The sequence below is a fragment of the Salmo trutta genome, chromosome 3, assembly GCF_901001165.1.
Source record: "Salmo trutta chromosome 3, fSalTru1.1, whole genome shotgun sequence".
Taxonomy (NCBI): Eukaryota; Metazoa; Chordata; class Actinopteri; order Salmoniformes; family Salmonidae; genus Salmo; species Salmo trutta.
The window spans coordinates 23,146,831-23,173,940 of NC_042959.1; the positions used below are offsets into that span (position 1 = coordinate 23,146,831).

Consider the following 27,110-nt stretch of genomic DNA (forward strand, 5'->3'; position numbering starts at 1 on the left):
AGTCAAATCTCAGAGATTGAAGCTCGCAGTCAACCGGGAGTACCGTGGAAGTAGATACCGTTTAGAATTGTGTAATTTTAGAAATGTCTAACGCAACACCAGTAACCAAGCCTTCAAACAAAGAAAACCCCCGTGTCTTCCTTGATGTAAACATTGGTGGTGAAAGAGGTTAGGACAGTTTCAATAAATGCGTTTAGTCGAACAACTGGACTCGATAGGCTAATGGATAGCTAGCAGAACCGGGTAATATTAGTTTATAGAAAAAGCACATTCATTCAAGCTAGCTATCATGTTCTTAGGTTGTTAACGTTACGACACAGCCAAACTGCAGCGACCAATGTAGCCATGTTAAATAAAAAAATTGCCATTTGCATGCTGTTTTAAACATTTAGATGCTTGTCTTGTTAGCTAATTTTACTGTCTGTGAATGTACGTTAGTTAGCCTAGCAACTTTGTTACCGTTCATTCGCAATTATAACTTACCAGTACATTGCATTTGAAGCACGTGCTGTCATGTCTTGCATGAATAGTCAACACACCAGTATCTACCCGATTATCCAGTTCAGGACTAAACGGCTAATTTGTATGAGTTAGTTACTACAACTACTTAGAAAATTGCATTTATCAAGACCAGCTATCCACACAGTCGTGACTTATTTTGTTTGTTGTCACCAGTTGGCCGAATCGTGTTCGAACTGTTTGCTGATGTTGTCCCCAAAACTGCTGAAAACTTTCGAGCACTCTGTACTGGTGAGAAGGGAACTGGCAAAACCACAGGGAAACCACTCCATTTCAAAGGATGTCCTTTCCACAGGAGTAAGTAAATATGGCTTTCCACTGTCTGTGTGGAACTCTGCCCCAAACACCCACAGTTTCAAATTCATAAGCGGTTTATAGCTATGTAACTGAAGCTTTATCTGCAGTAGCCATGTAGCTACATTTCCCCTCATTTTGTTATAAATTACTACCTTGAAACCTCTTTTACCGGTGCATAGCTATTATAGATCACATCAATAATTCAGTTGTAAATCAATTTTATAGCAACAAACTTCAGAAAGTTAATGACCTTTTACATGTATTTTACGCTGTCAATCAATTTTAGTCATCAAGCAATTCATGATCCAAGGAGGTGATTTCTCCAACCAGAATGGCACTGGAGGAGAGAGCATCTATGGGGAGAAGTTTGAAGATGAGAACTTCTATTACAAGGTAAGGATTTTCATAACGGCATGGAATAACGGCATGGGGCTAGTATAAATACCTGGCCCTAATTATAACATATACTTTAAGTTTTTTTTGTCTTCTCTAAATTAACATGTGGGCGTCGGTCTCCTCTCCAGCACGACAAAGAGGGCTTGTTGAGTATGGCCAATTCTGGACCCGCCACCAATGGCTCCCAGTTTTTCATCACCACTGTGCCTACTGCTCATCTAGACGGCAAACATGTGGTCTTTGGACAAGTCTTGAAGGGGATGGGGCTGGTGAAAACACTGGAGGCCATAGAGACCAACGAGGACACGCCTGTCAAGGTAAATCAGTGAAAGCAACTGCCACATTAAGTTGGAGCTTGGTGTAATGTGTGTGATGACATTGTCATCAGAGGTTGTTTTGAGGCATGTTAAAACTGCAGCAAGCTGTATGTTATGTAGCCAGCAGGTAGATTACCTAGTATTTTTCTGTAAGGTACGTGACACTTGTGAAATGCTCATCATGTATTAACTGTTCTGCTCTGATGTTTCTTTCCACATAGCCATGTGTAATTGCTGAGTGTGGTGAGCATAAAGATGGCGACGACTGGGGAGTAGCACCGAATGATGGCTCAGGGGACACCCATCCAGACTATCCAGAGGACGTCGACTTAAAAGATGTTAGTAGGCCTACCTTTTTTTTCTCTGAATGCTTCTCTTAAAATATTCAGAGAATATTAGTAGTTCTTTCTACTAAGTATTAATAAGCAAAGAAAATTGTCTTAACCCTTATTCAACCTCAATCAGCATATGTGTATTGATTTAGTCTGTCAAATTAAAAAGTGTATCATGAACTATGAATTGCTGTGATTGTGAAAATGGCATAAAAGTCTCACTTGTCTTTTTGGTTAGGTTGACAAAGTCCTGTCTGCTGCTGAAGATATTAAGAATATTGGGAACAACTTCTTCAAGAACCAAGACTGGCAGTCTGCAATCAAGAAGTACTCCAAAGCTCTCAGGTGAAACATGGTCCCGGGCTCACTCTTCTCTTGCTGTGATTTGTTTGTGTACTAGGCCTGCTTGTGAACTAGGCCTGTCTGCTTGTTCAAAAGCATGACATGCTTTTGAATGTGCGATGACCATAGAAGTTGGCCAAATGGCACAAACAGATCTGGGACCAGGCTAGCAAAGTGTGGACTAAATGGTGAAATGTGTCTCTTGCCAGGTATCTGGCGCTTGGCGGAGACGAGCAGGAGATTGAGAAGGCCCAAGCGAAGCTGGAGCCCACAGCGTTGAGCTGCATTCTCAACACAGCTGCCTGTAAACTGAAGATGCAACTCTGGCAGGAAGCCATGGATAGTTGTGACGAGGTAAGTATTTTAGGCCAGCCAAAATCCTACAAGCAAGCCCTATCACACTACCATCACTAGGCTACAGTACGATTGTTTATTAATGGCAAAGACTACAGCACGATTGTTTATTAATGGCAAAGATTCAAAGACCATTCGTGGCCAGTACTGTAAGTCTCTATGGAACTGATTGAGTGCAACTTAGGATACATATATTTGTAGATAAACATTTAAAAGAAACACGTAAAACTTAGTGCAGTTCCTATTTAGTCTGATTTTGTGTGTTTGTTTGCAGGCACTGGAGTTGAACCAGAAAAACACTAAGGCTCTGTTTAGGAGGGCCCAGGCCTGGCAAGGACTGAAGGAGTACAATAAAGCCATGGTAAAGAAAAACTTATCATACCAGACATATTTCTGACTTAAAAATGTGTAGCCTTGGTGCCAGCCTAACTAAAATGTGCTCTTTCTGGACTGGAACCCATGCCACAGAACTATTTATTTGCACTAAAGGATGCCGTCAAGAGTTGGGCCAACTTGTTTTCTTAAATCAGTGAAGTTGACTTGCCACGGTGTCTGTTGACTCACTGAAATATTTTCAACTTGTTCCATTAGAGTGATCTGAAGAAAGCTCAAGAAATTGCACCAGAGGATAAAGGTTTTTACTGCTTTTTTTATTGTGACAATCAATCCAGGGGGGATCATGTCTTCACGTGTTCCTTTCAATATCCCAAAGGCTAACTATAGAATACATGGTCAATAGTGAGAGCAGTATATTTATCCAATTAAACTTGTTTAGAAACCCCCTTTGACAGATCATTAGATTTTTCATTTCATCATGATCGGTTGTTTTCCTTGCCTGACCAAGTGAATTTACTTTTTGCATCCTTTAACAGCAATCGGAAACGAGATGAAGAGAGTCCAGATAAAAGTGAAGGAGGAAAAGGAGAAAGAGAAGCAAATCTATTCCAAAATGTTTGCATGAAGGTATATCAGACAATAATTTGATATAGACCGATTCTTAAAGTCCACTTGCCAATAGTTATTTCGTTTAGGCAGCTAGCTGCAATACAGGTTCAAATTGAAAACCAGGACTGTTTAATGAGTGGCACAAGGGTAGCTGAAAATGAAGTATAGATACGTAACAAAATGTAAGCATTTTTATTTTTGAGGAAGTGTAAACCTGTCAGCATTTTGTCAAGAGTATTTCACATTGTCATTTTTACTCTGAATAACTACTGTAATATCCCTTTATTTATTTTTCTGAATGTTTTAATATAAGCCATAAAGATAAAATGTGGTTGGTTAGTTGACTCTATTTCTAGAAATTTCCATACTCCACCTGTATGCAATTAAATACTACCTGTAAGTTCAATGAGAGAAGTATGTAGTAAGACACCGAGGCACGGTAAATATTTTATTCACCCGCATACATTCTACCCACTAATGACATTATGTACAGTATCTCATAGATCATATGCTGTTGTTACTAATGGCACCTGCAACTAGCTAATGAAATAACCCTCAATTTTGGCACTGATTCGAAGAGATTTCGATCCATGTCAATGCAGCTTCTTCTGCTTATGGCATACAAATATATAACATACTTTAGTTGCATTCAGAAAACCATACATAAACCAAAGTCACTGTTTAATGCCCATACTTTACAATGTTGACATTCAGTTCCATATCTGCACACAGTATAGTAGATTATAAAAGCTGTCTTGGCAGCAAGCCCTGAATGTGTTTTTGCAGACACCACACTTGAGGTTTCCACCCTCTGACCTCACTGCTACAATTGGTGCCTCGTGATATGTCTGAATGAAAAGGGAAATCACATTCCGTTGTAGGCTGGTCCTCCGCTGCCTTCGGGCACCACCCAGTTGATGTTCTGGCTGGGGTCCTTGATGTCGCACGTCTTGCAGTGGACGCAGTTCTGAGCGTTGATCTGCAACCTCATACCTTCTCCAGTTTCGAGTGGAACGTACTCATATACACCTAGTGAAAGGGGGAATGAAGGGAGTTAAGAAAGACAAATCTATTGACAACTCAAACTAATACTGTAAGTCTACTCTGGTGGTGACTCGTGTGATTGTTATCAAGAAACATAGGTTAATGACTGATGTGAGAAATGATAGCTATGCAGCCAGAATTACCGCAGGTGTGTGCAGTCCTCCCAGACAGTCAATGTTTGTCATTATCCATTAGATAATGAAATTACATTTCAATGGTGGTACTACTTACAATGAACAAAAATATAAACGCAACATGTAAAGTGTGTTGGTCCCATGTTTCATGACCTGAAATAAAAGATTGCAGAAATCTTAGATTTTGTTCAGTGTAAATGCATTGTACTGCACAGAACAAAAATGCAACGATTTTACAGTTAGTTCATTTCAGGAAATCAGTCAATTAAAATGAATTTAACTAGGCAAGTCAATTAAGAATAAATTCTTAATTACAATGATGGCCTAACCCGGACGACGCTGGGCCAATTGTGCGCCACCCTATGGGACTCCCAAACATGGCCGATTGTGATACAGCCTGGAATCAAACCAGGGTATGTAGTGATGCCTCTTGCACGGAGATGCTGTGCCTTAGACCGCTGCGCCACTCGGGAGGCCCTACACTATGGCTTTTTTATTCCCAATAAAGTTGGTTACGACGCCAAATTACAGTCTGGTCATGATCCTGGTGAGGACAATGAGCAAGTAAATTAAGTTCCCTGAGACGGTTTCTGACAGTTTGTGCAGAAATTCTTTGGTTGTGCAAACCAACAGTTTCATCCTCTGTCCGGGTAGCTGGTCTCAGACCATCCTGCAGGTGGAGAAACTGGATGTGGAGGTCCTGGGCTGGCGTGGTTACACGTGGTCTGCTGTTGTGAGGCCAGTTGTACGTACTGCCAAATTCTCTAAAACGACATGGGAGGCAGCTTATGGTGGGAGAAATGACATTTTATGGAAACATCTCTGGTAGACTTTCCTGCAGTCAGCATGCCAATTGCACGCTCCCTCAAAACTTGAGACATCTCAGGCATTATGTTGTGTGACCATACTGCACATTTTAGAGTAGCCTTTTATTGTTCCCAGCACAAGGTGCACCTGTGTAATGATCTTGCTGTTTAATCACCTTCTTGATATGCCACACCCGTCAGGTGGATGGATTATCTTGGCAAAGGAGAAATGCTCACTAACAGGGATGTAAACAAATTTGTGCACAAAACTTGAGAGAAATAAGCTTTTTGTACGTATGACACTTTTTGGGGATCTTTTATTTGAGATCATGAAACATGGGACCAACACTTTACATGTTGCGTTTATATTTTTGTTCAGTGTATTTAATGGGTGGTACTAAAAAGTTTGTAATAGTTACATTCTTTATGGATGGGAAACCATGAAAGAGATGCAGAAATATAAATCCCAGGTTCTGGGTCAGTAATTTAGGCCAGACATCTGGAGAAGACTGATTTCTAACAGTGTTGTCTGCATATCAAATCAATCATACTGTATTTATTACAGCTCTGCCTCTGTAGCAGCATTGGGTTTGATATTCATTTCACAGAGAATAAACCTGGCTGTGCCGAACAATATCAATGTTGAGTCATATTGGTTGTGCAGGCAATGACAACACTTGGAAGCAGCAATGGTGTGCACTCTGCTTGGGTTTACTTTATTGATAGAGGGTCAGGTCTTTCAGTGGACAGTCATAACAGAGAGGAAGAGGCGATGCGAGAGGTTTTAAATCTGTCCAGAAAAATAAGCCCACCAAGTAGGGTTGCACATTTTGGGGAATATTCAAAAAGGCAAGATCTTGAGAATCAGCTGTACATGTGATGGAAGAATGCACTGTGCATGCAAAGGTTGCGATTCCATTGAATTGGGGATAGTTTAACCAAAATATGCCACCATACTAAGAATTGCCTTATGTGTATCCCACAAAAAAATACTAACTTACTTGATGAATTTAAGCAAAATTCCCAGGCTTAACATGCCATGGAATATTTAGGACATTTCCCAGAAAGTTTGACCCTTTGCAACCCTACCACCAAGTGAGGCATTTTTGTATGGAGGTCAATGAGAGTGACGAATTTGGTTAACAAATATATTGCTAATGTGCTATGTGAGGTTTATTTGATCTAATATACGTTTCGTAATGGTTAGGTTATAATGAATGCACTGATAAGTGGCATTTCGGCAACTTTGGAAAATGAAAATACTACTTTATATCAGAGTTTTGCCTGTTGTAAGAGAGAGGACTCATCATGGATATAAACCTTTTTAGCATGGACATAGAGGGCTTCCACCATTTTAAAGTAGTCAACTGGGTGAGGATTCCTATGAGCTGGGAGCAATCAGCCAATGAAGAAGAAAATTGACTACTATGCTGCCACAGACACTATAATGCAGGGCTGCCCAAACCTCTTCCTGGAGATCTACTGTCCTGTGGGTTCAGTCCAACCCTTTTTTAACACACCTGATTCTACTAATTTGCTGCTCAACAAGACCTTAACTAGCTGAATCAGATACGCTAAATTAGGGTTGGAATGAAAACCTCCAGGAAGAGGATTGGGCAGCCCTGCATAATGGCACAGATCCAAAGATGAGTCCTCCATCACTATGGCCCATTGTTCACACGCGTTCTAGCCCTCTCATTGGCTAGAATGGTCCCACCTGATCTTGTCTCCTCCCGCCTGCCTTCCATGTTTGAGGACATGTATTACCATTGTTAGAGCGGTCACGTCTATCTTGTCAATATAATTATCAATGTTTGGTAATATCCAATTATACCCCTGGCCTAGCCCCATACCTCCCACTTGGAGTTATTGGTCATGTTCCAGGTCGTCCTCATTGCAGTCATGCTGCACAGATTATCATACACTACAAAAGTATGTGGACACCTGCTTGTCAAACATCTCATTCCAAAATCATGGGCATTAATATGGAGCGATTAGACCTGGCTTCTCCAAACTGTTGCTACAAATTGGGCCTAGCCCGAATCATAAAAAACAGCCCCAGGCCATTATTCCTCCTCCACCAAACTTTACAGTTGGCACTATGTATTAGGGCAGGTAGCATTCTCCTGGCATCTACCAAACCCAGATTCGTCCGTCAGACTGCCAGATGGTGAAGCGTGATTCATCACTCCAGAGAACGCGTTTCCACTGCCCCAGAGTCCAATGGCGGCAAGCTTTACACCACTCCAGCCGACACTTGGCATTGCGTATGGTGATCTTAGGCTTGCGTGCGGCTGCTCAGCCATGGAAATCAATTTTATGAAGCTCCCGACAAACTCGGTAGGGAGTGTTGCAACCGCAGACAGACGATTTTTACGAGCTTCAGCACTCAGTGGTCCTGTTCAGTGAGTTTGTGTGGCCTACCACTTCACGGCTGAGCAGTTGTTGCTCCTGGACGTTTCCACTTAACAATAACAGCACTTACAGTTGACCGGGGCAGCTCTAGCAGGGCAGAAATTTGACAAACAAACTTGTTGGAAAGGTGGCATCCTACAACTGTCCCACGTTGAAAGTCACTGAGCTCTTCAGTAAGGCCATTCTACGCCAATGTTTGTCTATGTAGACTGCATGGCTGTGTGCTCGATTCTATACACCTGTCATATACACCTGTCAGCAACGGGTGTGACTGAAATAGCCAAATACACTCATTTGGATCTCAAAACGCCTGGAGGCACCACAGTAATATTACACAGCAATCTTCAGAGATGCGAAGCACTACTGCAATAAAAGACAACCTGGCAGAGGTGGAAAAAGTACCCAATTCTCATTCTTGAGTAAAAGTATAGATTCATACTTAATAGAAAGTTACTGAAGTAAAAGTGAAAGTCACCTAGTAAAATACTACTCGGGTAAAAGTCTGAAAGTATTTGGTTTTAAATATACTTAAATATGAAAAGTACATTTAATTGCTAAAATATACTACGTATCAAAAGTAAAAGTATAAATAATTTCAAATTCCTTATATTAAGCAAAACAGACGGCACCATTTTCTTGTTTTTAAAATGCATGGCTAGCCAAGGTCACACTCCAACACTCAGACATCAGTCTGCCAGAACATAAGGCAGTAGGGATAACCACATGTTCTTTTGATAAGTGCATGAATTTGACAATTTTCCTGTTCTGCTAAGCATTCAAAATGTAAAGAGTTCTTTTGGGTGTCAGGGAAAATGTATGGAGTAAAATGTACAATATTTTCTTTAGGAATGTAGTGAAGTAAAAGTTGCCAAAAATATAAATAGTAAAGTACAGATACCCCCAAAAACTTAAGTAGCTCTTTGAAGTATTTTTACACTACTGCAACCTGGAACACAACCCATAACATATTGCTCATACCTATCCAACCCTTTAAGATCTAAGTGATGTTCCTATGGTGTATTGGCAAAAGATGGATGTGTAATTGTGCATCAGTGGTACCTGCTGGACAGAAGCGCTGCTCAGGCCCATCGTAGATGGCCAGGTTGTTGGCCACGGGGACGCTGTCGTCCTTCAGGGTGAGGTGGGGGGGCTGGTCCCCCTCGTGGTTGGTGCCACTCAGAGCCACCGAGGAGAGCAGGTCGAAGCTCAGCTTGCCGTCGGGCTTGGGGTACTCGATGGCCGTGCACTCCTTAGCCGGTTTCAGCTGGGCCGAGTCCAGGCCTAGGGTAAAAGAGTTGGAAGTTATCAAACCTTACAGGCCAGACCAGATAAAATAACCTTGGTTTGTTCCCTGAGGCAATTCACTCAGCCTGAGAGCATGATTTTGCTGTTGCCTTGTCCAAAGACAACTAAAAAAAAAGCATCCAGGAGGGCTACTTTTATTCTTACATTTAAAGAGTTGCTATATAACCATCTGATGAACGCATCATACAAAACAACCTCAATATGTTGTACCTGCATGTTTTAGTGTCCATGGCTCCTTCCCTCTGAGTATCCAGTAGAAGACACCGGTGTAGACCATGCCCCCGTACAGCCCAAAGTAGTTGTGGAACGAGGGCCTGATGTTCCTTACTGAGTATAGCTCTTTCCAGATCCAAGACTTCTTTAAATTGTCCTCATATTCAGGTACATGAAGTCCTGGAGGACATCAGATAATAACTCATTGTAAAGCAGAAGATGTTAGAATATCACCCACAAATTAAACTGCTCATTTACCTTGTGTAAAAATTCCATGCATGTACATACAAAAATTAAACTGGAAAGAAGCAATTAACATCAATGTTCTCCTATTGGCATTAGTGATAAGAGTCTCTTCAACAAATTACACTCTTTAATAGTGTGTTGAGTGCATATTCTATTGTGTAGAAATGTGCCTTAGGTTTCACCTCAAGTAACGAGAGGTGTGTGTGTGTGTATTTAATCAAAGGAAAGGGTTTTGGTCTGGCTTAATCCTTAGAGTCCCCGTGCGTCAATCTAATTACCACAATAAAAAAAATCCCCATCAAAATCCCCATCTGTTTAAGCTAGATGTGGTTTTTTTGGTATGGGCTGCATCTTAATCCACTCCATCCGCTTATGTCGGCCTTCCGCATCTGAGGTGGAAGGTGGCTGAGCTACAGTAGTGTTTGTCAGACCAGGAGACATCCCGAAAATCGGTCTTCTCATGAAAATGTTTGTGGAGTCCAACTGGTTTGGCCTACAAAATAATATGATCACCATGGAAATATGACTCTCCCCCCAGCAGTTAGGTTACCTGCAGTTTCAGATGCTAGGTCCTTGGCTGTGACTTTGGGGAAGATGGCCTCTGCGGCCAGCATGCCACTCTTCATGGCCGTGTGGGTGCCTTTAATCTTTGGTACGTTCATGAAGCCCGGACTGCATCCGATAAGCATACCCCCAGGGAATGTCACTTTAGGTAGGCACTGGATGGAAGAACAGACAGGTAAAGATTACAATCTTGAATGTAATGCTCAAATGCTTTCACTGAATAGGAACCTCAGAACCAGTGGAAAACCTGACATAAGATTGATGCATTTCCCATTTTTGCTGCCAAGACACACAGTAGCCAGGTTTCCATTGAACCAGGTTTATTAAACACAAGCAATGTCGCTAAAATGTATTTTTTTTTAAATGGAATTGTTTAATCAAAAACATTTTTATCTGTTTGACAGGGATGGATTTTTCTTTTGTGAAATTTTCTTTATAATGGAAACTGATGACTGATTAATAATTTCAAGGTACGTGGGGCACATGATGTCATCACGTAACTATAAAGCTCCACTCCACATTTAATTGTAAATGCTACTGCTTGCTAAAATCTAATTTTTCAACTATAAAAAGTTTATTTGCAGGATAAGGATTGTCCTGACTTTCGAGAATGCCTGTATTGCTTCACCTTGCTTTTCTGGTTGGCTGGCAAGTTTCACCATCCAATTATTTCAGATCTGAAGGAGTGCAAGTTGGCACATGAGAATTATTAGAATATGGATGATATTAGTTCATTCTATCCATGCTGGCTTTTGGGGGCTGTACCTGAGACATATAGGTAAGAGGGCATACAGGCTGTCCCCAATTTATTAATGCACAACATCTAAATTAATAATGGAAACACTTCAAGCAACACGAGATATTTTTTTTTAGCGACTTCATTACATCATTAAGTCCAGCTGTTTTTATTGACACAAGACAGTCCAATGGAAATGCACCGTAGCAGGAAACTGTCACATCTACTTTCTATGCAAACTCTCTCAAAAAATATATATATAAAAAAAATAAAAAAACTGGACAAGTTAATGGAAACAGCTATCGTCACTGAAGCATGCACAGAGCCACACATTCACACACCTTTGAGTAGTTCATAAATAATATACACATAACACACACACCTGATAGCCTCCCTCATTGAGCGCCCTGGCTCCGTAGGCGATTCTGTTCCCTCCCTCCAGGGTCTTGGCAATGAAGGGGTGGTGCTTCCATCGCTGAAACTCTCTGAAAGGGCTGAGGTACGGGTTGGTGTAGTCAAGCCCAACCTGGGAGTGGGGTAATACACAACATTCGTTTTTGACAATGTATGATCTACATAAAAGTTTTAGCTATACACATCTCAAGTAGGGCTGTGGCGGTCATGACATTTTGACAGACGGTTATGCCGGTCTCACGGTAATTGACCGTTAATTAACATAAACACGTTTAGCATCTCCAGGCCTCAACGCAAACAAGCCACTGATGCACGCCTTTGGAACATCCACATTTAAAAAAAGTCTAATAAATCAATTTAATATACACCATCACAATAAATCCATGATTTATTTTAGGCAGTTCCAAAGAAACATTATGATAAGAAAATGTATTTCAGAAGAACAGAATTTGAGTGTCTACTGTATGTTATCTGGTTATGCGCCATGCCATAGGCTTGTTAATTTAGCAGACAAGATATGCTTAGAAGTCCCCAGCCATTATTTTATATTATATTAAGAATAATATAATTGAACTTGGCTGAATAAAATAGAGTATGCATAAAGTGGCTATGTTGAGCGTAACAGTTATAACTCTAAAACAGGTCCTATACGCTAGATTTAGAGTTATTTGGCAACTTTAGTTGTGAATGATACAAACCTTAGAATGTCTTAGAAATCAAAACATATATGGGCTGCATGGTGCGACTATAGGCTATTGATGATTTGAGAAAGTCGCAAAAAAGCTTGCCCCCTGTTCCTTGCCTCAGGTTGCACATGCTGTTCTCTCATCAAGTGATCATATTTTCACCCTCCAGACTATTCTCAATGTAATTTTGTCTTTACTTATATGTAAAATTCGTTTCGATTTAGAATGGCCCATTATCAAATGGACAGGAACAGGTGCAGGGGCCAAAATACATCCTTATGCACCCGAATAGCGGATGGAGGCCGCTTTCCCACGGTTAGTTTTTTAATCATGCCAGGTAACCAAGTGAAATATGTTCAGAATCATCGATAGTAACACGTTTTCACAATGAAACACATTTCATTAAACTGTTGACAGCCTCTTTATGCGCGCTCGAGAAAGGAATGAAGGAGGGAGAGATATTCCGTAGCTAAACGTAAATATGTCAGCCTATTAATTATGAAAATATATTATTACTAGGCTATTCAACATCAAATACAAATTCACTATAATTGTAGGCTAAACTCTGTAAGCCGCCCTGCACAATAAATGAACCAACAGCATCTCCTAGGCCTAAGGTATATATTCTCTCCCAGACTCATGCATAGAACGTTTGGAGCGTAACATAAGATAACCAGTCCATCCAGAATGTATACTATTACAGTCCACACTCAAATGCGAATACTAGAATTTGTAAAAAAAAAAAGAAAAAAAAAAGGTATTAGGCTACACCAATTATGTGCCAAAGACATCTTAAATCTGTTTATATTTTGTATGTTTTTGCGTAACATGCGATAGGCTACTACGCTACCGTATAACAGCACAATCATTATTTTAATTCAAGGTTTTTTAGACAGCAATTACCGCTGTGAGTCTTCCTGGGTAAGTCTAAGAGCTTTGCACACCTGGATTGTACAATAATTGCACATTATTCTTAAAAAAATTCTTCAAGCACTGTCAAGTTGGTTGTTGATTATTGATAGACAGACATTTTCAAGAATTGCCATAACATTCGTCTTGATAAGCAACTCTAGTGTATACTGTATTTGGCCTTGTATTTTAGGTTTAGGGCGGTCCCCCCCAAAAATTATAATCTTGGTCAACCAAGAATGTGGGAGATCTGTCGATGTGCCCTTGAGCAGGTCGTTGACCCTAGATGCTTTGTTGTGTCGCTCTGAATGGGAGTCTGTTGGATGACTGGTGTGGTGTTGTTGAGCGGCTTCACTGCAAGTATATTGTATGTTTTTTAATATTCAATCAAAAAAATAAATAATAATAATTAAGCATAAATAAAAAAATAAAAAGAGTTCTGTTCTTTCGACCAATCAATTGGTCGGAAATTTTAAATGTATTTTTTTCATATATTAGATACATCCTGTGTGTTTTAAACAAATCAACTATACGCACTGAGCTTGTCTGATGCTTTAAGCGAACTGTTTGATTAAATAATTAAGACACACAAATGACTAGAGGGATTCCAACTGCAACTGATTTGATTGTGCCAGGCCTGGCTCAGACTTGCTGTGATGTGTAAAAAAAAGACAGCTAGTGACAGTGTGACAAGCACCCATTGTCTTGCTCTCCTCCCTGCTGCAGCAACTACCACAGGTCATCAACAGTGTATCGCACCTTCCGTGTTGCTGAAGCTGCAACATAATTACAGCCATTTGACTGAAAAGTTATTTACCGAAGTCACTCAATTGTTTAGAAAAAAACATTCCCTATTTCCTCACTTGCTCTCTTTACATGACATGTAACATCGCATGTACATGACCAATAGGGCCTGACCTATAGCTTATCATAATCACATTAATAAATAGGTTATAACACCGTAACACATGTAACTGAAATATGGATGCAGAGGATGTGACAAATAAACTCGAAACGGGGGAATGTTTACTGGTTGCTCAGGAGGTAAAGGGGAAGTCAGATGTGTGGAATAAAATGGACTAGTTGTGGAAAATACTGGAGATCAAGAAAAAGGTGCTGTTAGAGTACAATATAATTTTTCTGACCGTTTGGAACAATGTAAACACTAAATAAATGATAAGCGTACCAGAGTGTCTGTTGCTAAAAATTGGAAAGCCTTTATCACAGCAAAGACTAAAAACTGTTGCATTCATTCGGTTTAGGCCTATTTATTGTTTACGCTAATTATTCAATGGTCGCTTTGTTATTTTATTTTAAAACAAATGCTTGATTGCATTTCACATCATGAATGACCCGTATACTGTGTGATGACATGAACGAACACATTATTGATTGATACAGTAGCTTATATAAGTATTGAAATATAGGCCAGAGTACGTTACGGTATTAAGACTAAACAGTACGCACTCTTAGGCCTACAGCTCGATGGTGGTTATACAAGGCCGCTATACTAAGCCTACTAATGATAATGACATTACTTATAATGATCATAATAATAACAATAAGTAGCTCAATGAAAAAGGAGGGTTATTATTATAATAAATATAATTTTAGACCATTTGGAACAGTGTAAACACTAAATAAATAAAAAATAATACCAGAGAGGCTGGTCTAACAAAAAAAAGTGTAAAGCCTTTATTACAGCATAGCAAAGATTAAAAACAGACGAATGTTAAATTGTTGCGGGAGGCTTGGTGTTCACGGAATCAGTAGGCTATTAAACAAACACTCAAAACAGGCAACAGAAGCAGGATCTGTCTAATTTATGAAGATGTATGTAGGTGATTTATTTAACAGTTAGGCTATTGATTATAGATCAAATTAAGTTGGGGTTTCCTCTCCAACTTTCTTAGACAATTAAGGCAGGGCTGTTTTCTAGTCCCCAAACACTGCTGCTGCTGCCTCCACCGCATTGTTTTCAACACCAATATGCTGGTTAACTTTGCTATTATGCACATAGCAATATGGTCTAAGAAAAGGTGCCAATTTAACAGCGCACTGATGGGTTTTAGAACCACTATGCAATGTGGGAGAAAGCGCATGTTATGAAATGTATAATACCGTGTAATAATATAACCATTTACAATTTTAGTAGCACGTCTTAGACTGGACTGTGCCACCCCCACGTCCTCCACAATGGATCAGTCCACTCAAATAGGAGCGAATCAGACAGGTTTCTTGTACACCATGATTTCTTTGTTTATTTTTTATTTGCTACTGCTCGACTAAAGAAATCTCGACCAGTCGACTAAATGGGGTCAGCCCTATTTAAGTTATTGTCCTGCTGAAAGGTGAATTTGTCTCCCAGTGTCTGTAGGAAAGCAGACTGAAATGTAAGTAGTTCTGTCCTTGACCTGTTCTTGTCTACTGATGTTCTGTATTATATGGCATTCTGTATTATGTTTCATGTTTTCTGTGGACGCCACGAAGAGTAGCTGCTGGTTTTGCAACAGCTAATGGGGATCCTAATAAAATACCAAATACGAAACCAAGTTTTCCAATTAGGTTAGTATTGTGGAATAACTGCAATGTTGTTGATCCATCCTCAGTTCTTACAGCCATTCAATTCTGTAACTGTTTTAAAGTCACCATTGGCCTCATGGTGAAATCCCTGAGTGGTTTCCTTCATCTCCAGCAACTGAGTAGTGACTGGGTGTATTGATATACATCCAAAGTGTAATTAATAACTTCACCATGCTCAAAGGGACACAATAAAATGTGGAAAAAGTCAAGGGATGCGAACACTTTATTATTTTGTATAATACCCCCCCTTTCTTTACTCCAAAAAACTTCTACATACAAACAACTTACAGAAACAAACAGACTACATGTCATCATCAGACTACATATAATCTACCCAGATCTCCATCTCTAGCGTCTGAATTATTGTTTGCCACTTGGCCTTAAAATTGTATGGTCGCCCATGCTATTTCAATAATAAATCATTAGATTTTTCTATTGTGTCTCAATGATGGCGGATTGATTGACTTCCAAGTTTTTAGTATACATTTTTTCAAGATAAGTGACGAAAAGAGAATCATCCAGCCCATTGGGTATCTCATGTCTTGAAATATGCACAGACAGATTAAAGGTATGTTTACATTGTAATACCTCTGACAGCCAGCTTTCTAGCTCCACCCACAACTTCCAGACTTTATAACATTCCCAGAAAGCATGGGTTATTTAGTCATTATTAGTTTTACACTTAAGTCATGACTCTGACGTTGTGCTGTAGAATTTGTGAATTTTGTCTCTTATATAATAAATTCTATACATTAGGTTTATACTGGAGTAAGAGTACATTTTCATTAGTTATGCTCCGACTTTCCTCCAAGTCTTGGTTCCAATAGTTTATATATATTTATCTAATACATTTTCAGTTGGATATGCTCTCTGCAAGGTTTTGCATATCTTCCCTATTACATGAACATCCTTTGACTCAAATATGATTCCCTCAAGGTTGCTCTGATATCCAAAAGATTTCAAATCAAAATGTTGTGGTATGTACGTTGCATGTATTTTAAACTAGTCTACATTGGTCAGTACAATATTTTTATTAAAATGTATTATTTCAGCTGGAAAGTTGAAAGCTTCCGAAGTGGACTAAAAAAGGCCATTCAAGATGAACGCCTTTTCACCATGAACAGCCATTATTGATCAATCTATATCTTGTTTTTTTGCATATTGTATTAAACTTGTTCTTGTATTTGTTTGTTTGTAAGAGTCCATTTTTTAATAACCCCTGTTTGATTGATATGTATCAAGTCTGGTAAGACTTTTGCCATTCTATTGATTTTAAGCTTTGTTATTATTTGTCAGAATTTATTAAACTTAGGGGTATATAAATCAGCAGGTGACTACAGATTTTCCTGGTTTTAATATAACTGAAATAACTATTTGATACATGGAACTAGGAAGCACTGAATTGAATGATGTGTGTTGTCATTTGTGTAAATGGGGGGGGGCTCCTTTGTCCCAAAATGTTGAATAGAATTCCATGGGAAAGCCATCCATTCCTCGTGCTTTTCTCCGTGTGAATGTTTAACACTATCTAATATTTATTCTTGGGTGATCTCTGTTTTAGTGATTATTTTTGGTTTGCTGATAGTTGCTTCAGAGTTGTTGTTTAATTCAGATTTATATAAATTGTGAATACTTTCTGAAGGCACTTTACAGGCCTATGCGTCTGCATAAGCTCTAATGTGTATGGGTGTTCTACATGCTACGTATTAAACGCTTTTAAATAATCGTCACCTTAGAAAGCGCTGTCCTTTTCATTGTGTTTGGCTTCGAAACAACATCCTCAACGACCATGTTTTCCACTCAGTTACAACCTGCCGTTGAACATTATCTTCAAATTGATCGATCACAGTGAGGTCAAACAATGTAGCCTAACGGTGGGTTTTAAAACCATGATACTGTTTTGATTATGTGTTTGATATGAATTTCAAAGGCATTTGCATTGATGTCAGAGTGGTTAGAGGGACAATAGAGCGCTGAGTAACAGACCATTAGCGACTTGACGGTTAGCGAGTTGGGTACCATACCAATGCATGTTCAGAGTGCATAAAAGGAGATTACCGTGGAATTTGACTGCGGCCATGTCTCATGACTGCCGGTGTGGTGGTAATACGGTCACCGTAACGGCCCTAAGTTGTTGTTTTAGGCCTAATTAAGATTCACATGATAAGCTGACAAGCATCCCCTTAAAAAGGCCAATAAGATAATGGGTAGAGGTATAGTACATTGACATACTTTTTTACCACTGAGGTCAGTGTAACTTCATTTAGAGTTCAGACCGTTTGAAAGTGTTAGCATGTCTAGTAGTTTGACTGTTGCCATTAAATGGCCACCATAACAGGGACTCACCACAACGCCCAAGGCCACCAGTGGCTCGCCCTCGTTCAGGTGGTAGAGGAAGGAGCCGCCGTACGTGTTCCTGTTCAGCGGCCAGCCCACCGAATGCTCCACTCTGCCCGGTCTCCACTTCTTCTCATCAATCAGCCACACCTGGTCAAACAGAAAAATAACACCATTCATAGAAGTCGTTCTGCATAAAAGCATCTGCTAAATGACTCCAATGTCAAATTTAATCAATATGCCATTCTAATTTGGATCCATTTAGAAATAATAGCTACTACAAATTATAATAAATGAATGGACCCTTTCAATCTGTAATGGATGACTGGTTGAAAACAGAAAACCAATTAGAGTATTTGTTTAATTCTGCCCAAAGACACTTTGAGAAAGACCCTTTTGGATTTGAGGGGGCAGGGGGAGTTACCTCTTTTAGGCCAATGGCGTAGGTCTGTGGTTCACAGTTCTCCCTGAGGTTGAACTGCCTGTAGAGCTGCTTGGCCAAGTGGCCATGGCAGCCCTCTCCGAACAGTGTTACTTTAGCATGGAGTTCCATCCCCCTCTCAAACACGTCCTGCAGAGGCAATGTAGAGGACCATGTTATTCTGATACACCAGGGATGAGGCTACTTGTCATAAATACTCTATTCAGTGCTGATTCTTCTTTGTGTTTAATCAAACTTGCCGTTTTTACAATCCAACTCTAAACTTCCAAAGTCATACTGTATGCTTCACATTGGTGAATAAGTGACTGTACAGCAGAAGTTTACCTTTGGCGAACCATCCTTAGCGATGCCCACGTCATTGGTAGCAATTCCTTTCACACTTCCATCTTCATGAAACAAAACCTAAAAAAACACAATCAGAAATTAAACACTTTTGAAAGTAGAATACAAGCGAACACGATCAATGAAAGCCAGTCACGCCTCGTCAACACATGAAATCAGTTATCGATCTCAGGCATGAAAACGCCTCAAAATATCACGGCCTATATTTTGACAACGGCATCCAATTATGTAAATGTTTACAGAGAAAAATCTGACGTTCGAGAAAAGATCAATGTAGCTTGTCAACAGTAATTGTCACCCCTACATTAGTAAGATGGCCTGTGTTTTCTTAAAATGTGAGAGGTAGAAAGTGGGCAGGGCTCACCTCAGCAGCAGCGTAGCCGGGGTATATCTCCACTCCCAGCGCCTCAGCCTGCTCTCCCAACCAACGCACAAAGTGGCCCAGCCGCACAATGTAGTTCCCATGGTTGTTCATGGGCAGACCTATAGGAAAATCAAACAATTGCACAAAAACAGACTGAACAGTCAAGGCTAATACCATCATTTCTGTATGTTTAGAACAGAGCTTACAGGTGACAAGCTAGAGGTGTCATTTCATATAAACATGCATGTGACTTTACCTGGCAACATTGGGATGGGGATTCTGTATTTCTTGGTTAGAAGGCTAAACACATCCTCTGTCACTGGCGTGTTCAAGGGTGCCTAAGGGAACAGTACAAAAATAACGCTAGCACTTTATCTTTAGCCTGTGTTGCTTGAAGACATTCCAGTGGGAAGTATCCCAGTGTTGTCTGGGACTGTGATGTACTGTCATAGTTCTGTCTAAAAATGAAAAAAAGACCAAGAAAATGCCAGGTCCATATCCTGTGTGTATCCATCTAACACAAGATGTCTGTGAATTGTGCATATGCTGCATATCCCTCACTGCCTTTCTAATAATGAAGAGCAGAGATGTGGACAATTTCATTTTAAACTCTCTCAGTGGAAAGAAACTCCTGCAAAGTAAACTCAGTGAGAAGATGCTTCTTTCCTCTGGATGACATTGTAACATTTCCAACAGACCTACTGAAGCAGCTTCCAATTTTATTTTTTACTTTAGTTTCTTTAGTAAATATTTTCTTAACTCTATTTCTTGAACTGCATTGCTGGTTAAGGGCTTGCATGTAAGCATTTCACAGTAAGGTCTAAACCTGTTGTATTCGGCGCATGTGACAAATAAAATTTGATCTGGGAGGGCATTTCAGTTTTCCCCCTATATGAATTTACCAGCAGCGCTCCGCCGGGAAAACACTGCATTTCATTTAGAAATCTCACTCTCAGTGGAACTAGGAGCTTAATTCAATTCATGAATGTGTATGGTGAACTGACACCAACCCTGCAATAACTAACAGAATAAAATAAGGAAAATACAAATATTAGAAGTTTTTGCTCAAATATTCTCATTTACCCAGAGTAGATGTCACCAGTCAAATAAGCTTGCCAGTTAGCCTAATGAATGATATCGTTGCCTGTCTCCATTACCTGAAGTAAGGAATACACACACACACACACACACACACGAGCAAGAAAAACGAGTTAAGGACAAGAATGAAAATGAGAAGAGAAAGTTAGAGACAAATTGAAAGTTAGAGACCCATTTATATGTAACAGTTAAAGCTAGAGACAGATAGCACACAGGTCCTACACACACATTTGACTCCACACAGAGACATAAGATGACACAACCAGGGCTCAAAACTACTTTTAACTGGTTGCTAGGGCAGCAGCGATGTTTTTATATAGCTGGTCACATTCGTTTTTGGTTCACAATTTGCTTGTAAATGTATTACATTTTTCAAGATTTATTCAAACAGCAATGGGTATGCAGACCAGGTACACAAAAAGTTTGGTCCGAAGTCGTGGTTGAATCATTGCGATTCAGTCATCAGGCGCTGTTTGAATGGACATTTCTAAAGGCTTTCCCAAAACACCTTCCCAATTAAATGTCTACCTGACAGAATGATATCATGATGATTTGTATCAATTGCGGGACATTTGTTTTGCAATCTCATGTAGCCTACACTGTACAGTACAAAAACACCGCTAGCCAAACAACGGTCTCTTGCAAGGCGTGCAATTTAATTAAAGGGTAACTACACCCTCTAATGAAATGTTTTTGATTGTTCCCAGACCTCAAAAGTGGTCTCCTGATGTGGACTTAGATCATCCAATCTTTTTATTTTTTTGTGAGTGATAACCTAAAAACAAAAATGTGGAAAACTCCGAAACCAGGAAAAATAATAACTGTAGAGTGACTGTTCAAAATAAAATGGCTAACAATAACACCCTTAATGACATTTGTGCAAACAATCAATGTAAATATGATATTCTCAAGATAAAATGAAATTGTATGGAGGGTAAGTATTATAGGCTACTTGGTCAGCATGCAAATTAATTATAGGCTACTTGGTTAGCATGCAAATTACAGATAATATTTATATGATGCGCATCATCCACTTTCCCAGGCCAGTAGCTTTCAGCTGGCACTGGCCCACTAACAAATTTACCCAAATGTCAAGCCCTGCAAGGGCATGCTAATTTAAAGATGGCTAGTCATTATTAGCCTGGTTCTGTATGGAATGCAGGTACATTATGGGACACAGGTCATTATCTGGGACACTGTAAAGTCCATGGAGAATAAGAGCACCTCCTCCCAGCTGCCCACTGCACTGAGGCTAGAAATAACTGTCACCACCGATAAATCCACGATAATTGAGAATTTCAATAAGCATTTTTCTACGGCTGGCCATGCTTTCCACCTGGCTACCCCTACCCCGGTCAACAGCCCTGCACCCCCCACAGCAACTTTCCCAAGCCTCCCTCATTTCTCCTTCACCTAAATCCAGATATCAGATGTTCTGAAAGAGCAGCAAAATCTGGACCCCTACAAATCAGACGGGCTAGACAATCTGGACCCTCTCTTTCTGAAATGATCCGCCACAAATTGTTGCAACCCCTATCACTAGCCTGTTCAACCTCTCTTTCATATCATCTGAGATCCCCAAAGATTGGAAAACTGCCACGGTCATCCCCCTCTTCAAAGGTGGAGACACTCTAGATCCAAACTGCTACAGACCTATATCTATCCTACCCTGCCTTTCTAAGGTCTTCGAAAGCCAAGTTAACAAACAGATCACCGACCATATTGAATCCCACCGTACCTTCTCCGCTATGCAATGTGGTTCCCGAGCTGGTCATGGGTGCACCTCAGCCACGCTCAAGGTCCTAAACGATATCATAACCGCCATCGATAAGAGACAATACTGTGCAGCTGTATTCGTCGACCTGGCCAAGGCTTTCGACTGTCAATCACGACATCCTCATCGGCAGACTCAACAGCCTTGGTTTCTCAAATGACTGCCTCACCTGGTTCACCAACTACTTCTCAGACAGAGTTCAGTGTCTCAAATCGGAGGGCCTGTTGTCCGAACCTCTGGCAGTCTCTATGGAGGTGCCACAGGGTTCAATTCTCGGGTCGACTCTTTTCTCTGCATACATCAATGATGTCGCTCTTGCTGCTAGTGATTCTCTGATCCACCTCTACGCAGACGACAACATTCTGTATACTTCTGACCCTTCTTTGGACACTGTGTTAACTACCCTCCAGGCGAGCTTCAATGCCATACAACTCTCCTTCCGTGGCCTCCAACTGCTCTTAAATGCAAGTAAACTAAATGCATGCTCTTCAACCAATCGCTGCCCGCACCTGCCCGCCCGTCCAGCATCACTACTCTGGACGGTTCTGACTTAGAATATGTGGACAACTACAAATACCTAGGTGTCTGGTTAGACTGTAAACTCTTCTTCCAGACTCACATTAAGCATCTCCAATCCAAATTAAATGTACAATCGGCTTCCTACTTCGCAACAAAGCATCCTTCACCCATGCTGCCAAACATACCCTCGTAAAACTGACTATCCTACCAATCCTTGACTTCGGCAATGTCATTTACAAAATAGCCTCCAACACTCTACTCAGAAAATTGGATGCAGTCTATCACAGTGCCATCCGTTTTGTCACCAAAGCCCCATATACTACCCACCACTGCGACCTGCATGCTCTTGTTGGCTGGCCCTCGCTTCATATTCGTTGCCAAACCCACTGGCTCCAGGTCATCAATAAGTATTTTCTAGGTAAAGCCACGCCTTATCTCAGCTCACTGGTCACCATAGCAGCACCCACCCGTAGCATGCGCTCCAGCAGGTATATTTCACTGGTCACCCCCAAAGCCAATTACTATTTAGGCCGCCTTTCCTTACAGTTCTCTGCTGCCAATGACTGGAACGAATTGCAAAAAAAAAAATCATTGAAGCTGGAGACTCATATCTCCCTCACTAACTTTAAGCACTGGCTGTCAGAACAGCTCACAGATCTCTGCACATAGCCTATCTGTAAATAGCCCATCCAACTACCTCATCCCCATATTTTTTTATTTTAATTTTTTAATCCTTTGCACCCCAGTATCTCTACTTTCACATTCATCTTCTGCACATCTATCACTCCAGTGTTTAATTGCTAAATTGTAATTAATTATTTCACCACTATGACCTATTTTTTTGCCTTACCTCATTTGCACACACTGTATATAGACTTTTCTATTGTGTTATTGACTGTATGTTTGCTTATTCCATGTGTAACTCTGTGTTGTTGTTTGTGTCGCACTGTTTTGCTTTATCTTGGCCAGGTCGCAGTTGTAAATGAGAATTTGTTCTCAACTGGCCTACCTGGTTAAATAAAGGTGAATTAAAAAAAATATATAATAATTATCGAGCATTGAATACCTGAAGACTTGGTGTGACCAAATCATGTGTTGGTGCCATCAACTTAAAAAAGTTGGTAGCAACAGTGTCACCAGTGGAAAAAGTCTTAAGCCCTGCACACTAACATACCCCTCTCTCCTTCCAGTCTGGGAAGAGCTCGTTGAGGGCGCTGGGCTCCAGGCAGGCCCCGGAGAGAGTGTGTGCGCCAATCTGAGAGGCCTTCTCCACCAGGCAGACCCGCAGCTCCTTCTCCTGCTCGTTGGCCAGCTGCTTCAGCCGGATGGCTGCCGACAGCCCTGCGGGACCCCCGCCCACTATCACCACATCGGCCTCGTCGGCAAACCGCTCCATCTCCACACCTGGACAGAGACAAAACACCACACACAAATAGGTATGTCACCAACTGGGTTTGGAACTTGGGTCATCTGAGCGGCACAGGAACTGTGTTAGCCCACTGAGCTACAGCGACAGTCATTAGCTTGGGAGAGCTCACACAAGTCTTCAGGTCTCGGGCAAGGTTACACAAGCCTCTGTAAGACAAACTGGAATGAATAGCAGTATCTAGTACTATCTAATGTCAAAAGTGGAAATGTTTAGTGCTGAAATCAGTTACAATAACTTAACTTACAATAGTATACACTGAAGAACAAATGTTTGTTTTAGGAAGACATACGCCTAATATACTCCCCAGTCACTCACATATGAGATTATTTAAAAGTTAACGTGAGATTAGGTGAGAAAAACAAAGGTGTTTGGGTGTTGCATAATGCAATACATTCCATTTCAGACAGTGTGCCATAGATGAGGTGAACCATAGATGAGGAGGATTACCCCCATAGCAGGTCTTTGTCCCTGGGGCAGATTGTGTAATGTTATGTACCTTCACGTAGCAAGGCTTTGTTTATGGGGCAGATTGTGTAATGTAATATTATGTACCTTCACGTAGCAGGGCTTTGTCCCTGGGGCAGATTGTGTAGTGTGATGTTATGCACCTTCACGTAGCAGGTCTTTGTCTCTGGGGCAGAGTGTGCAGTGTGATGTTATGTACCTTCCCATCGTGGGTCTTTGTCCCTGGGGCAGAGTGTGTAGTGTGATGTTATGTACCTTCCCATCGTGGGTCTTTGTCCCTGGGGCAGAGTGTGTAGTGTGATGTTATGTACCTTCCCATTGTGGGTCTTTGTCCCTGGGGCAGATTGTGTAGTGTGATGTTATGTACCTTCCCATCGTGGGTCTTTGTCCCTGGGGCAGAGTGTGCAGTGTGATGTTATGTACCTTCCCATCGTGGGTCTTTGTCCCTGGGGCAGAGTGTGCAGTGTGATGTTATGTACCTTCCCATCGTGGGTCTTTGTCCCTGGGGCAGATTGTGTAGTGTGATGTTATGCGAGGCGTTACTGCGGACGAGCATTTCCATCTCCATGTGTAGAGCTGTGGAGGTGCATGTTCTGCTTTCACTGTTTTCAACGCTCTTATAGACCTCTGGGCTGCAAAGAACAAGGCAGATCCGGTCAGTGCTGACTGGGACTGGCAAGGAAGCTGATTAAGTTAGATCCTACTTTTCACAAGTTATCTTATGCACAGTACTAACAATCACATAGTCAAAAGTACACTCATGGTGGCCTGGGCAACTCATGTCACTGGTTTCGATGGATCACACAACTGAAGGAGAAGTAACAAATGATCATGACTTCATTATGTGAGTGTTTATTGGGCTATACAGCAGAACTGTATAATACACTGCAACTGAATGTGTCACTATTCTTCTGCCTAGCAGCTTGTGAGATATTTGTATGGGCATGTGCACTTGTCTCTTTTCTGAGATTGTCAGCAGAGTACTGGTATCAGCCAGATAAGTTATCACATATAGTAGCAACAAATCAGTAGGAAACAAAAAGACCTAGCCCTCTACAGGATCCTCAACAGACTCTTCTTCAATCATCTCCCTGACCAAGCCATAAACTGTCCCTCAATCTTTGGAGGATCCATCCACTCAGACTTGGCCTCTATTGGTTGCAATAACTATAGCAAGCTACAAAGTTAGCTAGCTAGCCAGCCAAGTTACTTTTAAAAGTGCATATATTTATATTATTCTAAGAGTGGTTTCAAAACACACAATGTAAGAGGAAACGTAGCTACCAATTTATCTTTGTTATACACGTACTAAAATAATATTCTGACCCAAGGACAGTCGTTCATGTGCACTACATCTGATTTCAACTTTGCCCTACATTTAGTTTAGCTAGTTAGCTACAGTGCCAGAGTGGAGATAGCTAACGTTAACTAGCTAGCGTAAAAATATTTCACAAAGCTAATGTCACCCATCTTACTATGAAAATCTTAGTGCATGCCACTCTCAAATTATAGCTAGGTCGTTTTGATAACTATCATTGAAAAGTTAGGGGGACCAATATGTGTCAAAAGGCAAGAGAGAGAACATGGAAATTGACACGCGTGTGCATAGCTAGCTAACTTACCTTGAATTGAATATCTGCTAGCTGGAAACATCGTATGAATTAACATTAGTCAGCTAGTACTAGCTAGCTCACCAGTTAGCAGCGGTAGTCTTTGGGTACAGACGAAGTGCTCTCGCAGCTCAGCCGCCCCAATGATCGTGGAAGTCTGATAAAACCACAAATCTCCTCCAGAGACACGTTATAAAATCCGTCTCATAACACATACATAACATACCGTCGAAATGACCAGTAACTGCGCAGAAGCTGCAATGGTCTGGCACGTTCACGTGAGGGAAAAGAGGCGATACCTGCGTAAATGTAGATCTCACACTGACTGGATTGACTCAGAGACATGTACACAGTATCCGTTTCATAATCAAATCACATTTTATTAGTCACATGCACCGAATACAACAGGTGTAGACCTTACAGTGAAATGCTTACTTACAAGCCCCTAACCAACAGTGCAGTTTCAAAAATTACTGATAAGAATAAGAGATAAAAGTAACAAGTAATTAAAGAGGAGCAGTAAAAAATAACAATATATACAGGGGGGATGCCGGTACCGAGTTAATGTGCAGGAGCACTGGCTAGTTGAGGTAGTATGTTCATGTAGGTAGAGTTAATTAAAGTTACTATGTATAGATGACAACAGAGTGTGGCAGTGGTGTGTGTGGGGGGGGGGGGGGGGGGGGGGGGGGGGCAATGTGAATAGTCTGGGTAGCCATTTGACTAGATGGTCAGGAGTCTTGGGGGAAGAAGCTGTTTAGAAGCCTCTTGGACCTAGACTTGGCGCTCCGGAACCGTCTATGACTAGGGTGGCTGGAGTCTTTGACAATTTTTAAGGCCTTCCTCTGACACTGCCTGGTATAGAGGTCCTGGATGGCAGGAAGCTTGGCCCCAGTAATGTACTGGGCCGTTCGCACTACCCCCTGCAGTGCCTTGCGGTCGGAGGCCGAACAGTTGCCATACCAGGCAGTGATGCAACCAGTCAGGATGCTCTCGATGGTGCAGCTGTAGAACCATTTGAGGATTTGAGGACCCATGCCAAATCTTTTCAGTCTCCTGAGGGGGAATAGGTTTTGTCGTGCTGTCTTCACGACTGTCTTGGTGTGCTTGAACCATATTAGTTTGTTGATGTGGACACCAAGCAACTTGATGCTCTTAACCTGCTCCACTACA

General features: G+C 41.0%; 2 protein-coding genes across 4 annotated transcripts; one reads left to right on the forward strand and one right to left on the reverse strand.

Annotated features, from left to right (window-relative positions):
• Positions 1-3,905, forward strand: LOC115170620 (peptidyl-prolyl cis-trans isomerase D-like). The gene is made up of 10 exons (XM_029726878.1): positions 1-168; positions 676-816; positions 1,103-1,209; positions 1,341-1,529; positions 1,751-1,867; positions 2,100-2,206; positions 2,413-2,557; positions 2,832-2,918; positions 3,149-3,191; positions 3,430-3,905. Exons 1-10 carry the CDS (start codon positions 84-86, stop codon positions 3,516-3,518), a joined length of 1,110 nt encoding a protein of 369 aa, XP_029582738.1. The 5' UTR covers positions 1-83; the 3' UTR covers positions 3,519-3,905.
• LOC115170594 (electron transfer flavoprotein-ubiquinone oxidoreductase, mitochondrial) lies at positions 3,189-26,183 on the reverse strand. 3 transcript variants are annotated; one of them, XM_029726859.1, is made up of 13 exons: positions 25,950-26,183; positions 24,807-24,959; positions 23,608-23,837; positions 19,299-19,380; positions 19,043-19,161; positions 18,661-18,738; positions 18,319-18,465; positions 17,904-18,044; positions 11,348-11,491; positions 10,216-10,384; positions 9,417-9,599; positions 8,961-9,182; positions 3,189-4,531 (listed from the first exon to the last, which is right to left on the reverse strand). In XM_029726859.1, the coding sequence occupies exons 1-13, from the start codon at positions 25,993-25,995 to the stop codon at positions 4,368-4,370; spliced, it is 1,878 nt and encodes a 625-aa protein (XP_029582719.1). In that variant the 5' UTR covers positions 25,996-26,183; the 3' UTR covers positions 3,189-4,367. The 3 variants fall into 3 exon arrangements, with proteins under 3 accessions (XP_029582719.1, XP_029582728.1, XP_029582722.1); XM_029726868.1 differs by having other exon boundaries at positions 26,022-26,122; XM_029726862.1 differs by lacking the exons at positions 24,807-24,959; positions 25,950-26,183 and adding an exon at positions 24,527-24,772.
• Between the last annotated feature and the right edge of the window lie 927 nt (positions 26,184-27,110).

Coding starts and splice junctions, on each gene's coding strand:
- LOC115170620 (XM_029726878.1), top strand. CDS start 84: ATGTCTAACGCAACACCAGTAACCAAGCCTTCAAACAAAGAAAACCCC. Junction 817..1,102: donor AGGATGTCCTTTCCACAGGA/GTAAGTAAATAT, acceptor AATCAATTTTAG/TCATCAAGCAATTCATGATC. Junction 1,530..1,750: donor ACGAGGACACGCCTGTCAAG/GTAAATCAGTGA, acceptor CTTTCCACATAG/CCATGTGTAATTGCTGAGTG.
- LOC115170594 (XM_029726859.1), bottom strand. CDS start 25,995: ATGTTAATTCATACGATGTTTCCAGCTAGCAGATATTCAATTCAAG. Junction 24,960..25,949: donor TAGCAGATATTCAATTCAAG/GTAAGTTAGCTA, acceptor TGTTCTTTGCAG/CCCAGAGGTCTATAAGAGCG. Junction 9,600..10,215: donor CCTAGCATCTGAAACTGCAG/GTAACCTAACTG, acceptor GATGTCCTCCAG/GACTTCATGTACCTGAATAT.